The 18163-nt window shown below is 35.3% G+C and overlaps 1 protein-coding gene across 1 annotated transcript; it reads left to right on the plus strand.

Annotated features, from left to right (window-relative positions):
* The first annotated feature begins 14 nt into the window (after window positions 1–14).
* LOC117337101 (T-cell immunomodulatory protein-like) lies at window positions 15–18152 on the plus strand. Its single transcript, XM_033897888.1, has 17 exons — window positions 15–240; window positions 631–852; window positions 2533–2587; window positions 2883–2951; window positions 3353–3462; window positions 4501–4547; window positions 7407–7497; window positions 7803–7882; window positions 8215–8390; window positions 9036–9192; window positions 11831–11936; window positions 12451–12494; window positions 13319–13397; window positions 13690–13811; window positions 14563–14645; window positions 14892–15009; window positions 15807–18152. Exons 1-17 carry the CDS (start codon window positions 57–59, stop codon window positions 15864–15866), a joined length of 1803 nt encoding a protein of 600 aa, XP_033753779.1. The 5' UTR covers window positions 15–56; the 3' UTR covers window positions 15867–18152.
* The last annotated feature ends 11 nt before the right edge of the window (window positions 18153–18163 follow it).

An 18163-nucleotide genomic window follows, 5' to 3' on the forward strand; every position in this document is an offset into this window, starting at 1 on the left:
AATTCGAGCTTATAATCGACACAGATTTCTCAAAACTTGTGACGAGAGGTGAAATTATGTTTCAATTCCACGTTTTCGCGTATGAATTCATAATTTTATCTTTATTTTTAAAATCAACTAGATCATCTTTGACCGATGTTACATCAGAAACATTTGGACTAAATTTTAATGGCGTCATTGCTGCATTTGGGGATTTCAATGCCGATAAAAACATCGATATTTTCATCATAACAGATCAAGGTAAGCAAAAATGAAAATCAACAACATTGTCTTCTTCTTTTTTTTAGCTGAGTATGGTGTGAATGTCAGAGTGAGTGTCAATTGAATGAATGTGTGGTTATTGATGTTATGACATAATGTGAAGTATATCTAATGAAATTAATATACTTTATGTTATTTGTGAATATATAATTTGTAAATGGTGTTTGATTGTTGTGGTCTACATAACATTGTTTGTTTTTTGTTTGTTTGTTGTTTTTTTTGTAATAAGATAAAAATCAGTCTCTTTATTTTGGGGTTTCTGTAAACACTGGACATGCTGCACGGTTGTTTGCAACATATGTGATAAACTATCAATAAATAAATGAAAATGAAAATGAAGATTTGGTTTTGTTTGTTTGTTTGTTTCAGGTTCCAGTGTTCAAGTCCTTCTCACATCCATGGAAAAGGAGCCATTTAAAAGTGTCACTTTATTGAAAAACAGTAGCGACATTGGGATAATAAGCAATGTAGTTCCTGCTGACTTTGATGGAGATACACAGATGGACCTGATGGTCACTCGCAAAGTTACTTCTACACCATACAGTGTTCAAGTTCAAATATACTGGGGCATTCTCACCACAGATAGTCTGGGTAATATGATTGATGAATGGTTTCCAGTTATAGTAAGGCCAAATAAAATTATAGTTGTGTTTCCCCTTTCCCGACCCTACCCTAGTTTTTTCTGCCTACTCTAAAACATTTTATATTTTGAGTTGTAAATTCAAAATCACAGATGATCTGTAAATAATTGCCAGTCAAATTCGCATCTTCTGGTCCAGATATTTGGACACTTAACTTGCTTGTTTGTGGTACATTGAAGAGATTTGAAGATCTCACACCACCTGCTATGAATTACTAACCCTGAGGTTTGGTGGTGAAGGGATCCCCCGGACTATGCCGGGGTGTCTGTACATGTGTCTATGGCATCTTAGGCAAAACTGTATGGAAGTGAGCTGCCAGTCTTCTTGATATTGTCAATACATTATGTGGACACCACTCCATTACTAGTAAAACACACTTGATACAACTGTCAATGAATTCATTTGCTCACATGTTTGTAGGCTTAAGTAGTAGTAGCCTGAACATTGAATTTTATTTTGTCAAAAGTGTTTTTAAGATGGAATTTAATGTAACAGTTATGAATAAAACAAAGAGTTGTGAATGTTGATGCTATCTATGTAGTCATTATTATATCATTGATCAAGATATGGATTACCTTAGAATAAAAAATAAATGTTTTGGTCGAGAAATAAAAACATAAAATAAAATGTTTTTCCTACCTACCTACCCTATTTTTTTTGGAGCCGAAATGAAAAACACAAGTATAATTTTATTTGGCCTAATATATATACAGCTGTACATAAATTGGGGTGGGTTGGGGTGGGGCAGGTGTTGTGACTTTCATCGCATGCGTGGCTCACTCACTCTCACACAAGTGTCCCACAGCACATGCTGATTTCGTGAGCGTGCTGATCATGAGTGTACCTGGTTATGTAGTCAATATTTGTATAATACATGAATGCTCATAATTATGTTGATTACATTTTGTATAATTATTATAATACAGTTACTGGTACGATTTTGCAAGTCAGAGCTATATTTGTATTTCTGTATAATCGAATCAACTATTGAATTCTATAAAAGTATAAATGTAGTATTATGTAGTATTGTTATTGAAAAGTAAAACCTGGGGCTTTAGTTCAGAAGTAGTTAAAAATTGTTTAGATATAAATTGTATCTTGGACTTGGTGAAGAGTTGATATATTGATTAAATGTTTGTGTAAACAAGGAGATGGTTATTCAAATTGTTTGATTGAGCACATCAAGCTTTGAAAGATCTGGGAACACTGGTGCCTTCATTGACACCAATACATATATTTACCTTATCCAAAAACAATAAGTTAGATTGTGGTGTCCAAAAGCCTCCTATATTCATGTTTTAAGTCACACCTCTGTATATCGAACCCTATAAGTATTTTATACACTCTTGGTATTTAAACATTTTCACTGTCTTGATATAGTTACGCAATTTGCTTGTTGTTTAGTAAATTTAAGGTGATTACTCTATGTACAGTGTATATGTCAATATGGTATGTTTTTGTAAAATAACGGATAGGGAAGCCAGTGTGGCTGACCCTTCCTTGTGTAATAAGCATAAATTACTATGACATTTAATGATATCTGTTTACATGTATAAGCCTATGGCATGATTGTAAGTAAAAAGTGAAGTTCTATGATAATTTGAAATATATTTCAAACGTTTGATTGTAGTACCTGAACCTTTGACTTTATCAGAAGTTTTTGATGACCAGCCTCTCTTACTAGAGTGAGTATACACAAGTTGTAGTCTGTAGTGATTTATTGTTTTATTAGCATTATTTTACCCAGTATCACAAAACCTTTTGGTTCTATAACAACATTTTCGCATTTCCACTCAATTCAAAATTTCAAATATATGATTTATATATACATCCTCTTAACTATTGGACCCACAGAAACCTGTTTGTCCTCATCTCTAGAACAACAGCACTTGAATCTTATATAAGGATTTTCTGTAGTTACAATTATAATAATTACTTTAGTGATTGAGGAAACCTTGGTTATTGGTGTATGTTTTTCAGTGCAAATGGTGACCTCATACCTGATCTACTTGGTGAACAGGGCGGAAAATCTTATTATTGGATATTTAAGTGAGTACAAATATCAAATAATTTGTCTTAGATTATTTACTATAAAACAGTTACTTTTGTCTATAACTTTTGGTTATTGTTATATGTTTGAATAAGAGGGTAGATCCAAATCATCATTGAACTGATGAATACAGTTTGTTAGTTTGAAAAGATTAATTCCTTTTTGAATGTCGAAGGGTGAAAATTGGGCAGCGCAAAATATATTATAAAAGTTTTGACAACATTCTACTGCCTGAAGATTTCCCAGTAAGCGTAAATGTGCTCTTGATAACAATAGGTATACGTACCGATAATTGTTATGCATTGTGTTTTAGAACTCCTTTTGTTTACGTGGTTACAGTGGGGATGTATTAAGGTTTTAAATTTCCTTGTGATTTTCTGTAAAATTATTGTTGACACAGTGAGGGAGTCAGAGGAAATGTGACCAAGCGTGCTGTATCATCTGTAAACCTGAATCTTACAAAGCCCCAGTCCAGTGGCTTTGTAGACCTGGATGGTGACCTTGCTGCAGGTAACATAACACTGTCGTTTTTCTGTGACAACTGACTCAATATTTTCCTCCCTTTTTTGGCAAATAGTTCACTTTTATTTTCTAAGCTTTTCCTGTAGATTGTTTTCACGCCCCACTGAAATTTAGTATTTATCATTAGGAGGGCAACTTCCAGAATATCAAACTAATGACTCAGCTGTTTATAAGGTGATGCATGATAGAGCTGTGTATTGTTGGCTCTCCTGGCCCGAGAGACCAAGGTGAATTTAGGACATACAGTGGTGTCTGGAGTCCATGTCCGGCGTACGTCTGTCAATAGTTGACTTCTTCTTAACCGCTGATCAGAATTTAACTGAATTTGGTAGGAAGCATCGATCCCTACGTGGCTGGGATTCAAATTTATATAAACGATAGGGCTGATCCCCCCAGGGGCCTGAGGGGCGAGGCAAAAGGGGTCCATTTGGTAATATTGATATTAACGACTTCTTCTCTGGAACTAAGCAATATATGATATTCATACTTCAGTGGTTGCATCTCTAGGTGGGTGGGATTCAGATTTATGCAAATGGTGCGGCTGACCACCCAGGGGCTGAGGGGTGGGGCCAAAAGGGAACAACTAGGCTATATTGCTTTAAACGACTTAGATTCTTGGTGATATATTTGAGATCCCCGTAATCAAATATTGCATTGCAGAGCATCAAAAAATAATCACCTTCATATTGTAAAAATAGGCCCTGGGGTCTTTTCCCACCCCTGAGATCCCCACCCCACAACCATATACAGCATTGGTTGGCATCAAGGGATAAACACAATCCTGGTGTAAAAATCAGCCCAGGGGTCTTTCCCTTCCCCAATGGACTTTGTTTCTTGGTTATATCTTTGAAGCAGTTGAGATCCCAACCCCGTAACCATATATAGCATTGTTTGACATCAACAAATAAAGCTATTAACAAATTGAACATGAACTCAATTTTGACATCTGCTCAAATCCAAGCAGGTGAATGATACAGGCCCTCTGAGCCTCTTGTTGTTACATGCATTTGTTCTTGTCTATTTCAGATATAAGTTTGGTGACAGACAAGGGAATTGAACAGTGGTACAATATGGTGAGTATATAAGTTTGGTGACTGACAAGGGAATTGAACAGTGGTACAATATGATGGGTATATAAGTTTGGTGACTGACAAGGGAATTGAACAGTTGTACAATGTATTGAGTATATACGTTTGGTGACTGACAAGGGAATTGAACAGTTGTACAATGTATTGAGTATATAAGTTTGGTGACTGACAAGGGAATTGAACAGTGGTACAATATGGTGAGTATATAAGTTTGGTGACTGACAAGGGAATTGAACAGTGGTACAATGTGTTGAGTATATAAGTTTGGTGACAGACAAGGGAATTGAACAGTTTTACAATGTATTGAGTATATACGTTTGGTGACTGACAAGGGAATTGAACAGTGGTACAGTATGGTGAGTGTAGAAGTTTGGTGACTGACAAGGGAATTGAACAGTGGTACAATGTGTTGAGTATATAAGTTTGGTGACTGACAAGGGAATTGAACAGTTGTACAATATGGTGAGTGTAGAAGTTTGGTGACTGACAAGGGAATTGAACAGTGGTACAGTATGGTGAGTGTAGAAGTTTGGTGACTGACAAGGGAATTGAACAGTTGTACAATATGGTGAGCGTAGAAGTTTGGTGACTGACAAGGGAATTGAACAGTTGTACAATATGGTGAGTATATACGTTTGGTGACAGACAAGGGAATTGAACAGTGGTACAATGTGCTGAGTATATAAGTTTGGTGACTGACAAGGGAATTGAACAGTTGTACAATATGGTGAGTATATACGTTTGGTGTCTGACAAAGGAATTCAACAGTGGTACAATATGATGGGTATATAAGTTTGGTGACTGACAAGGGAATTTGAACAGTTGTACAATGTATTGAGTGTATACGTTTGGTGTCTGACAAGGGAATTGAACAGTGGTACAGTATGGTGAGTATATACGTTTGGTGACTGACAAGGGAATTGAACAGTTGTACAATATGGTGAGTATATACGTTTGGTGACTGACAAGGGAATTGAACAGTTGTACAATATGGTGAGTGTAGAAGTTTGGTGACTGACAAGGGAATTGAACAGTGGTACAATATGGTGAGTATATAAGTTTGGTGACTGACAAAGGAATTGAACAGTTGTACAATATGGTGAGTATATACGTTTGGTGACTGACAAGGGAATTGAACAGTTGTACAATATGGTGAGTATATACGTTTGGTGACTGACAAGGGAATTGAACAGTGGTACAGTATGGTAAGTATATAAGTTTGGTGACTGACAAGGGAATTGAACAGTGGTACAATATGGTGAGTATATACGTTTGGTGTCTGACAAGGGAATTGAACAGTGGTACAGTATGGTGAGTATATAAGTTTAGTGACTGACAAGGGAATTGCACAGTTGTACAATATGACGAATCTTGCCTAGAAATGACATCTACAGTGTATGGTTGAAAATGATTCTCTGGTCATCAAACTGAATATTAGTAAAACATGTAGTAGAAATACACCATCAAAACACCTGTATATCAAGAAAAGAAATAAAGACTACAGCCAACTCTTATCTGACCTTATTTAACTAACAATTGCAAGAATGATGATTACTCTGTACTGTTACATTATACAATTATTGCCTTTTGTTGAGGTGTACACAAGACTATACAGACCTGGTCAAGAGTTTGTTCATTAAGTTTTCCGGGTGTTCAATAAGTCTTTTTTGTTCAAAATGTCTTGTAATTCCTCTTCGTTTATCGTAGCGAAACGTTGTTGGGGTATCTCATCTGACATATTGTAAACAAAGTGATGCCAAACAGTCGTTTGTTTCCAGCATTCTAATTGGCTGTTGTCCAAAGTAACATGTTGCGTGATTGGAGGCAAAGATTGCCGACTTGTTCATGCTAAAAATAGCATGAAAAGGTCCGCATGGCCTGGGGAATTTCCCAACTGAGTTATTTTTAGCACGAACAGGTCGACTGACTGAGAGGTACTTGTGAGGAAGACAGGAAATTACAGGGGTCAACATTAACTTTTTTCTGCACTTGTCCCTTTGGACAAGTAACATTTATATTCACTTGTCCGAATGGAATTATCACTTGTCCCACTTGAAAGTTTTCAATTAAGTTTAATGATGTTTTTTCAATGTCTGTGTGTCATGCAGTAAAACGATAACATTGCAATGACAACTATATTACTGATATTTATTGGTGTTTGTCCAAGTTACATAATGAAGAAGAAAAAAAATGCTACTGACTGCCTATTTTCGATTTACAGAAACTAAAGTAGTAGAATAGAAATAAACTGACTAAGACATGAACATAATTGTAGAAATGCAATAGTGCATAAATATCTGAAATACTATTTATGCTAAATCTTGCAATAAATAGCGAGCCTGATAGTATCAGGCTATCAGCATATGTCGCCACTTCAGTCCTTCAAATTCACTTACAATTTCCTTGTTCGCTTTTATTCATATTCCCTTTTTTTCCAATATGCATATTCAATTCAAAGACACCAATGGGCCGGGGCTGATTGAATATTTTCGAAAAACATGGAAAGTTTAGTTATCATCTGCATAGAGTTCCGAATTTTCGTTTCTTTTTTATCATATGTATACGGTTAAGTCTTGTGAATGTTGATTTTAGAATATAAATAAATAACACGAAGACAATATTTGTTACTTGTCCTGTCGGACAAGCCTTAATGTCGACCCCTGAATTAGCAAATGAAAATTAAGCAAACAGTCAAGCCATATTACAATGACCTATATTTCACTATTTTGGTTAGACTTAGTGCACATCTGCTTTGATAAGCTTTTGTTATAAGCAGTAATTTCATTTCTATGTATTTTTGAGGATAACAAAATAAATATTATTACATGTTATGTTCTTTCAAAGCATGGAGAGTTCCGCTCAAATCATCCTGTTCTTTCCTACCCATCAGGGATGAAGGATGGTATTCGGGGTCAGGCTACATATGTGGATGTCGGTAGGTTGAGTTTTCTGTATATTGCTATTAATATCTGATAAATTTAGATAATATACATTTTACATGTTATGGTTTTTCTCAGATTTATGGAAAACTATAGGTATAGAATAAAGGTAGATTAAAGGCTTTTTGTACTATTAATAACAAGTAAGACATTAACATGACATTGAATTTAATATTTTGATACAATGTGTGTTTAGCCATGGTTAGAGATAAAAGGACTGGTCAATGGTGAAGTTACTTCACAGAAACAACACCAATCGGTACAAAACATTCTCTACTTTTCTTTGTACTTTCATGGCTAGATGGGGACAGTAAGGTGGATGTGCTGATGCCAAGCTGTGAAGGAGATGTGTGTGACATCTGGGTCCTGTCAAAGCTTGAGGTAGGTGATACAGAACCACATCTCATAGTTCAATGGACTCTTCTTCATGTTGGTAAGTAATTTCAGGCTGCTATGATTGATTCCTGATTACCTGAGGACAAAGTTTATAATTATCCAGTACAGCGTTGCATTAATCCCTTTACACTTGTCAAATAACATGAAGATTTTGGATTTTACTCTTTATATATTTGAGAGTTTACAAGGGCAATATTGGTAATGATCCGTGTCACTGGTTTATGGTAAACGTTCAAAGGTTTCAAAAATGTAAATAACACACTACCATACATGTATTCTGTAGTTACTGGCATAAGACACATTTTTGTCGATTCCAGTGGCAGAAACTGAGTGTCAGCTTTGACTCGGGAGGTGGGACAATGTGGAGATTTGTGACGGCTGATGAGAACCCTAGACAGATGAAACAGCTACCTATCACACTGAGGTCTGGGGACTTTGACCTGGACGGCTTCCCTGATTTACTGGCTGTACTACAACACAAAAAGGAGGACGGGTAATATAACCTACTAAACATTTACTCTTTCAGTAGAACCTGGACGACATGCTTGTTGGCTCCCAAAAATGAATTCAACTTTGGATGAATGAGATGGAACAGTCTATTTGACATGTTTGACATGTTTTGACCCTTCAGATTTCTGAGAAATGGTGATTTCAGTCAGTTATAACACACTTGCCTTTCACTGAGGCAGATTCTCCAGTTTTCTCCTACAGTTAGACACTCCTCATACACTTCAATCTTGGCCAACAAGCCTGATTAATATATTCTAATATAACTTGTTTTACAATTGTTGTATATAACTTGTTTTACAATTGTTGTAAAATTAAAAAAAATTACCAATTGGTGATTGATATTGCTACAAGTCAAAGTTCAGCTGAAAGCCCTGTATTTATCTATTAAATAATTGGTGTGCCATGGAACTGTTAATGTTGTAGTATGATAAGAGGAAAAGCTGTTTTCCTGTCTGTAATCCATGTGAACAAGCACTATATCACTCTATAGTAGCAGATAATGTAGTATTCTATACTGGGAACTTCTGTTTATCTTGTTTCAATTTTAAGGTTTCACCATTAAGACTAGAGAAGATTGCTTATGAACTTGATGCTCACATGATCAAAATCTCCCGGTACTATTTTACAGAGAGGTATTACAGAGAGCGTACATTCTCCTGAATGTTAGATGTAGTGGAGCGGGGTGTGAGAAGTTCTCCAGGACGTACCGTGTGGCGTGGACTACCACCTTACATAGTCCCTCAGACAAAGCTATACTTGCCACCTTCTTTGATTATGAGGAAAATGTAAGCTCCATATAAAACTACAGGATTTTTTGGTTCATTTGATTAAGGTGAAGTATCTGATAGCTAGTATGCTTACTTAACTCCCAGATATGGAGATGCTAACCAGATAATAATCAGACCTTGTGGATTTCCGTAAGACCTATCCCATATCACAACCAGGACTATCAACAATGATTAATATTTCAATTTCTACTCAAGTTGGACTCAATGAAACTACCAAACTTAATCTGTTTCATTTGCTCATGAATTTGACCAGATTAACACTGATCAGTGCGTATGAATACATGGTTAAAATCCTTCCGCGGAACAATTTCACTTTTTCTACATTGTTGTTATAAACATAGAATAATTATTACAATTATCAAATTTATAATGTATTCTTGTATTTTATGAAAGACCAGATATGCTAAATGCTTCTATTTTGACAAAATAATGCTGTTTTTAATCCTAATATTGCGGACTATTTTACTCGATCGACTAGACATGCACAATCCGGAACTCCTCGGGCTTTTCCGCATTTGGACTTGCACAAGCTTCGAGACATTAATATCTAGACCGACTTTTTTATTAAAAAAAAAAACAATTGAAATATAAGAATTGAATCTTGATTTGGTCGATTTCATGGGGTCATGAATTGAGTTGCTCTTGAGACAAATTCAACATGAACTGTAATTGAATCTTGATTTGGTCGATTTCATGGGGTCATGAATTGAGTTGCTCTTGAGACAAATTCAACATGAACTGTTTCGCAGTTCATGTTGAATTTGTCTCAAGAGCAACTCAATTCATGACCCCATGAAATCGACCAAATCAAGATTCAATCCTTAAATATAAATTGCTATAACCAGTTTCATATTTGTTTTAAGACATATTAATAAGAATTGTTATATCCAGTTTCATAATTGTTATAATAAAACATAATAAAAGTTGTTATGACCAGTGTCATAATTGTTGTAATTAAAACCAAATGGTCCAGGAGTTAATGAAAATGTATATTCTGTTGAATTGAGATATGAAAATCAAGGTAGATACAGTAAAGATCAAGATCAGTTTCAAGGTCACCATCATGATATACAATGTATACACCATTAGTGGCAATACATAAGAAAATTGTTTCTATATCTTGACTTAATGTGAAAATCAGTGCTATAACTATATAATATATACCGGTATATGTATAATACATTGATAGAGTAGTGATAAATGTGTACATTTAGGGTACAATATACAGTGGACCCTCGATAATCCGAACACATTCGTTCCCAGCCCAAACCGTCCGGATTACGAGTTTTCCGGACTACCGAATTTCGTCTACCAGGTCCAAAAAAATTGTTGTGTAAGAGTTATCTCCCTTGACTCTATACAATACGGGACATTTTAATGACGTTTCATAAACACGTCTAATTGTTTTCTTTTATTTTGTAGAAACTAAAAAATAAACAATGTTTTTAAAAGAACATGTGAAGTGAAAGTTGTTTTATTGATAGCGGGAATATGTGACCTACAAACAACACACATGGGTTACGTCCCAGAGGTTCACAAACGAGTAGAAATTACAAACGTTAAATACCTGAAATGAAAGACACTTAACAATGTGACACTTACTGATGTAAATCAGCGGTATCTGACGACTTATTAGTGTGTAATTAACCCGGTTCTTGTGATCACTGCTTAATACGTAAATGTACCATGTGTGTAATTAATAACATGCATCTTTCAATGAGTCGTCATTACACGTAACGGTGTTACAAGCCGATATCCTTGTTTACCCAATACAATTGTTAGTGATGTTAATTACCGATAATAAATTTATTACATGCATTTGTGATTGATTAAGTATCGTATCACATACTGTATGTTAGTGAATTAATTATTGCTAACTACGAAAAAGCACTATGTAAAATAACTATAATAGATATTGTACGTCAAGTTGATCAAAGCAAGACCAGTCTACACTGTAAAACCCTTTAATACTGTAGCATTTAGGTCGATCGTAAAGAAAAGCAATGTACCGTTATAACATTATAACACAGGTAAACACCCGGGGCTATGACCTGGCAGCGGTCGCTATGGCTACGCAGTGTCAAGCGATAGTCTGTACAGCTGTCGACACGGGTGACTTGCCCGACATTTTTCTCTCCTCGTGGTGAAAAAATCGTCCGGATTATCGGGGGAAATTTACTAATGAAAAGTACTTTCCGTTCCCAAAATGGGCTTCCGGAATCGGAAACCGAATTTCCGGACTGGTGAGTACAAATAACGTTACGGAAATCCGTTCCCGTGCTATTCCGTCCGGACTGCGAGTTTTCCGGACTATCGGCGTCCGGATTATCGCGGGTCCACTGTATTGTGGAATTGGTCTGGCATTGAATGGTGGACTAATGACAGACCACTTTTCATAGAAAATCTTAAGAAAATCTCTTTGCTTCTTTTACTGTTATAGATAAGTTCCAAAGGTTCCGATAATCTAGCACTATGACTGTATTACATTTCAAAAATAGAGGTATGAAAATGAAATTATTTTAACTTAAAAAGCAAAGGGCCCTAAAATGTCTTTGCTTTCTGGTTAATTGATGTGCCTATTAAGTTAATAATTAAAAAAACAACACTTTATAACAAGTATTGACTTATTTCCTAGGGCATTCTGGATGTCATGGTAACAACTTACACAAGTAAGAATGTGTACCAGACCAACCTGATGAAGCACACATTTGAACAAGATGCCTGCTTTATTAAAATAATGGGTAAGTATACTGAATCATTAGGATTCCGGAAAAAACTTACATCTTTACCAGAATTTCTGTAAATTTTAGACGAAGTGTTCACGCCTTGTGTTAATTTGTCTGTCGTCAATTAATCAAGCAAGCTTTCCTGATCATTAACATCACTTCTCACATTTCCAGTCATTTCAATATTAATTGGACAAATAATCAAGTAAAGGTATAGTCCACAATTTTACAGTCAACAGGTAGATAGGGACATAATTCATAAGAATATGTGTATAGTTTACTGACTCCAGGTCTGACATTCTAACATAATGTGAATATTTTTATTAACAGTGATTTTCTTAACCATGTTTTACAAGGACCTGTACCTTTTCCATGGGTATTATTTGCTAATTAAGGGAATATTATCAACAGTTCGTTTTTATGTTTAATTTAGCTTTGATAAATAGAAACAGCAGTCTCTAACATTGTATACAGAAGTAAGATATTGTATGTAAGTGTAGAGTGTTGATAATGCCTTGTTTGTTTACAGTGACCAGTGGTGTGTGCTCTGATAACTGTCCAGCTCACAGAAAGGTAAAGTCGAAATTTCCAGTACATGGTAATGTGTCATATGGCATTTTACTGTTAACTTTCAGTTGTAATTTGAAAGATTGTAACATAATGTAAGGACTTTATTAAAAAGTAGTTTTCTTTGAAGAAACTACTAAGTATAGTCTACAATATGTATTACTTTCCACAACTTTTCCCTTTGATATTAATTATAGTATGGATCTTCAAATTTATACATGGGTACATCTGGAGGTTTTACATACCAGGTTTAGGTCATCATTCTGTCTGATAACTTGGTGAGCAAATCAGTTCTGATGTAGCTTGCAAAACATCAGAAATATTTACGAATCCACTGTGGGGCTGTGGTGGCCGAGTGGTTAAGGTGTCCCAACACTTTATCACTAACTTCTACCTCTGAGTCGCTAGTTCGAAACCCCACGTGGGGCAGTTGCCTGGTACTGACCGTTGGCCTGTGGTTTTTCTCCGGGTACTCCGGCTTTCCTCCACCTCCAAAAAATAGACAAGTCCTTAAATGACCCTTGCTGTGATTAGGATGTAAAACAAAGTAAACCAAACCAACCAAATCCAATTTTTATCCAGTTTCTTAGTTGTATTTTTTTGTTGATCAACGATTGAATTTTAGGAAAGTTGAAGTAGTTATTTGGAGTTGAAACTAAGCCAAACTCAATTCAACATCTCTAACTTAACCAGATTTCAGATACAAGTCTTTTGTAACACTCTAATGTCTTAGACCACTATAATTGTTCTTTGTTACATTATTTAGAGTGTGTGTTTTACCCGGTGTGTTGAGGTGTACAGTGTCAGTATTTGCTCGTCCTATTTTACAGCCATACGGTATCAACCAGCCTGGTCCCGTGGCCAAGTTTACTACACTCGACACAAACGGTGACCCGCAGGTTGGTGCAGGTGAGTATGTTTTCATCATGATGATTGTAACAATTGTAATTACATGGATTTGTAACTTTGTTTATAAATGATTCATTATCTTTAATGTTTCCAATATTTCAGTGTTTGTAATTACATGAATGAAAGCTGCATGTCTTGTTTTTCAGTTAGAATTTTAAAACTTTTGATTCAATGTATGTAAAGTTTGATTAAATTTGTCAGTAAACTAAAGAGGCGCTCTAACGGCACTCTATGCATTGTTCTTGTAAGGTTTCATGCTATATAAACCAGTGTTATTATATTATGTTGACAGCCACCCAGTTGACACAGTCAGCGTACTTCTCCCTACAGCAGCCCTACATTGTGTTTGGTCTTGGACAGACACCAAACTTTGTTGACAAGTTGTACGTTGGCATTCCTCATCCTAATGGCACAGTAAGTATTATGAGGCAATACTGATGCTGATTATTACTAGAGATTTGTCCTTAGAACTGGTAATTACTGAAGCTTTGTCTATAGAACTGATAATTACCGGGCTTTGTCCATGAAACTGATAATTAAACTGATAATTACTGGGGCTTTGTCAGTAGAACTGATAATTACTTTGTCTGGCTATCTCACCGAATAACATATGGGAGGCCTATCGTGTGACATCCAGAACAATTAGGGTAAAGCTTCTTGCCCTAGGGCAAGACCACAACAGCACAAACCGATCAGTTTCTCAGCTTCCTAAAGAACATAAACTGCCACTAGTAGGGAGTGTCATGCACCTCAGATCTTCACCTAAGGTTTATGTAGGCCAATTCCCTTGTTAAGGAATTTAACATGTTAAACACAACATAGATTTTGACATGATATACAAAATAATTTGATGTATTAAAGAAGATATATTATCAATTTAATATCTTTCTATACTTGTGCGTTTAGGGAATAAGAGAAATGTAAAATTTAACACTACAGCAACACCTGTTGAACTTGCCATGACTGGTAATGAAGGTTTTTGTTAACAACATCCAAGCTGATTTTGTACTTTTTGGAAGATGGCAAATAGCTGTAAATTTTAGAGGCCAATTCTGATATGTTTTTCAGTTTCAAGTTTTGGTTATACATCATACATATTATTGTTTGTTTATAACTGTTTAGATAGCTGTGTGTTAAATGCATTATATTTTCTCTCTGTTGACAGGATGTCAGGACCAGGAGTTGGTCATCGGTCATTCCTAACTCTCAACTCATCATTATACCGTACCCGCACGACAAACCGTCCAGGTATAACTACGGCTAATTCAATATGATCATTCATGTGTTTGAGTGTGTAAGCAGTTGATATTTTGACTTAAGGTGTTGGTAAAAATTTTGTTGTTGTTTTGGTTGGTTAATCATTGCTACAGCCTCATTAGAAATCAACTATTGAATGATGTCAACAAATTAAATTCTATAAAAATAAATACCCCTTGTATTGTTGAATTGTGAACTATTAAAAGATGAATAAATTTGATTTTTTTTTTGTCACAGCTGGACAAACAAGCTCTTTGTGACTCCCAGTAAACTTGTACTATTGACTGGTGCTGCCCTCTTGGGGACTTGTGGTTTCCTGGCAGCCATTGTAGGGATTTTACATTGGAGAGAAAAGGTATGTTTTGTCTTCATTAAAGTTGGTCTGACATTTGACTTTCTGGTCAGGACTTATAGGGTACATTTTATCTTTTCCTCATATATTGATTTAAAATCTGATCTCTAATTACGATCTTGATCAGTAAAAGTCAAGTCCCATGGCAGCATTAATGTGTTGGAGTTGGCACTTAGCTAACAGGTGTCATTGATGGAGCTGGCACTTATATGTTGGGAGTCATTGTTGGAGTTTGCACTTAGCTATCAACTCTGATGTCATATGCTGTCAAGAGGTTTTAAGTTGAAAAGAATTTGAAAGACTTGCCTTATTATACAAAGATTTGTAATATCATCATCAGTACCAGAAAAACTAGTAGATGACCTTCAGCAAACGTATGAACTTACTGGGTGTTTGTTCTTGTTGACCGCGGTGGCCAAGTGGTTAAGGTGTCCCGACACTTTATCACTAGCCCTCCGTCTCTGGGTTGCGAGTTCGAAACCTAAGTGGGGCAGTTGCCAGGTACTGACCGTAGGCCGGTGGTTTTTCTCCGGGTACTCCGGCTTTCCTCCACCTCCAAAACCTGGCATGTCCTTAAATGACCCTGGCTGTTAATAGGACGTTAAACAAAAACAAACCAAACCAAAAGTTCTTGTTGATTTTTCTCCTAACTCTGTATGAGAACTGTTACCTTATAACTAAGGCAGTCAATATCATACCATTTATACTGAAGTCACCTCGAATAATAAGGAACATGTGACACCTGTATCAGACAGTTCCTATAAACATGTATTTCACATAGCTTTGATTTGATGTTCCAGGTTGAAGATAAAAAAGAGAAATTACAAGATGCCCACAAGTTTCACTTTGATGCCATGTAAACATCACGAGGAAATCCCTATCATTTTCCTGCCAGTTCTGTTGTGTTGAGGACTGATCCAGTGTCGGAGATTCCAGCATAGTAACAGTTGGAGAAATCGATCTCATTATTGGTTTAATCTGACTATTTTATTGTATTTTTTTTATACCCGTTTGCCTTTTCTGTCTAAACACCTGTACATTTGCATTTCTCTCTGCAATGCTGTACTTGTCATCAAAGGTAGGTTATTGTGAATACTTGGTCACAGTGACTGCCGTTTTCTGATTAACTCACGTTTTTGAGACATTGCATTTGTCTCATTTACACCTAGGTGGACAGAGACCACTGTATTTATCCTCAAATAAGCCCCATCCCCAGTGTTAGTATCAACATTTGGGGAGGGCTTTAAATTTCCGAACCACTTTTAGCTTATTTTTCTAAAATTCTTTGAAGAAGGGGGCTTATGTACCAGCAGGGTTTTATTTGTGGATAAATAAGTATGTTTTATAAACATTTCCTTGTCTGATTAAGCCTGATCTGAAATGCAAATTTCTAAACTAATATGTGCAATAACTGGTATGCAGATTGATTGTTCCAAAGAATCAGTTCAGAATATCGCTTTATGTTCAAGGGGAGGTAACTCCAATATTCCTTTGAATAAAATATAAGGGTCATTTAACTGATCAAGTAATATGTGGGTGGTAAGGTTATCTTTAATCAATAGGCGTTAATTATGAACATGTACTAGTGGGATTGAATCATACATATAAATATGTGGGTTTGTTCAATTAAAATATTTTTTGGGTAACATTTTTGATCTCATTTGAATTCTGTTCGAATGACATTTCATTTGGAACATTGCTTACACAGAGTTTTTCCTTGCCTTCAATTTTCTTCATTATTGCATAATAGCAAGCTATGAAAACATTCCTCTTTACTGTGATAGATTTCTGTAAAAATCTGTGATTGAAGGTTTAGATATAAGGTAGTGAAAATGTCTTGAATCTTGTGTGAAGTACAATGTTATAGTTGAAAGGTGGTTATATTGTCAGAGTCTTGAGTGAAGTACGATGTTATAAAAAAAATAGTTGAATGGCAGTCAAATTGTCCAAGTCTCGAGTGAAAAGTACAACATTATAAAAGTTTAATTGTATCATCGTCAAATTGTTCGAGTCTTGAGTGAAGTACAATGTTATGAATGTTTAAATGTATGGTTGTCAAACTGTTTGAGTCTTGGATGAAGTATAACATACTAATAGTTTAATTGTATGGTAGTCAAATCGTCCAAGTCTTAAGTGAAATGCAACATTATATAAAATTAGATGTATGGAAGTCATATTATCGTAGTATTGAGTGAAGTATATTATGAAAGTTTGATTGTATGGTTCTCAAATTGTCTGAGTCTTGAGTGAAGTGTATTGTTATATAAAGTTTAAGTGTTGGTAGTCAAATGATACTAGCCTTTAGTGACCTTTTAAAGTTTAGATACCTGAGATGTACGAATAATACCCAATGACTTTGTGTGTGATATATGGTTTATATGGGGTTTTTAAAACATATTTCATTTTATTTTCTTTAATATGACATTATTATACCTTTGATTATGAAAAAAGAAGCACTTCCTTTCTGTTGAGATTATTATTTAAAGACACTTTAAGAACATTGGAAGCACTGGTCTTAATAACATGTCATTTGTAACTGACTTTGTATTTGAGTTAGAATTATTTGTAAATGTGTTGTGATAAATAGTCATGTGAGCTCCTCACAAATTATTGTAAAAATTTCATGTCAAACCATATGTATCCTCCTATATCATGATAAATTAGAATGACCATACCGAGGGTATTTATAGTAAAAGCCATGTAGACATAAAAGAATGTTTATAACAAAGAATATTATTTTAAATTGTTTATTTTATTGTAGTAATTGAGTCACCTTGGTCCATCCTTAAGTATTTAAAACATAAAGAATAAATAACCTTTTAAAGTGATACATTTTATACATGTGTTGGTGAACTTCTAAGTAGTGCTATTTCTTCCAGAGATCCAGGTTGATGTCTAACAGAATATATTCATATAAAATAATGTATTGCTGAGAAAAAAAGACATGTGGATTTAGTTAAACTAAAGTTTGCTAACCTTGTCTGACAGTAATTACTGAACTGTGTTTCTCCTTTAGTGTGGCAGTGTTGTAGTGATTGGAATTGTCATTTCTTACACCCCTTCATTGGAAAACACAATGGTTTGGGGTAATGCTGCGTGTTTTGTCAACTGTTGGTGTCATGTATCTTCTCTCACACTCCAAAAAAGATGATTGTCA

Source organism: Pecten maximus, chromosome 11 (genome assembly GCF_902652985.1).
Source record: "Pecten maximus chromosome 11, xPecMax1.1, whole genome shotgun sequence".
Taxonomy (NCBI): domain Eukaryota; kingdom Metazoa; phylum Mollusca; class Bivalvia; order Pectinida; family Pectinidae; genus Pecten; species Pecten maximus.

Coding starts and splice junctions, on each gene's coding strand:
- LOC117337101 (XM_033897888.1), top strand. CDS start 57: ATGTTTCAATTCCACGTTTTCGCGTATGAATTCATAATTTTATCTTTA. Junction 12,495..13,318: donor ACTGTCCAGCTCACAGAAAG/GTAAAGTCGAAA, acceptor CCTATTTTACAG/CCATACGGTATCAACCAGCC. Junction 14,646..14,891: donor CCGCACGACAAACCGTCCAG/GTATAACTACGG, acceptor TTTTTGTCACAG/CTGGACAAACAAGCTCTTTG.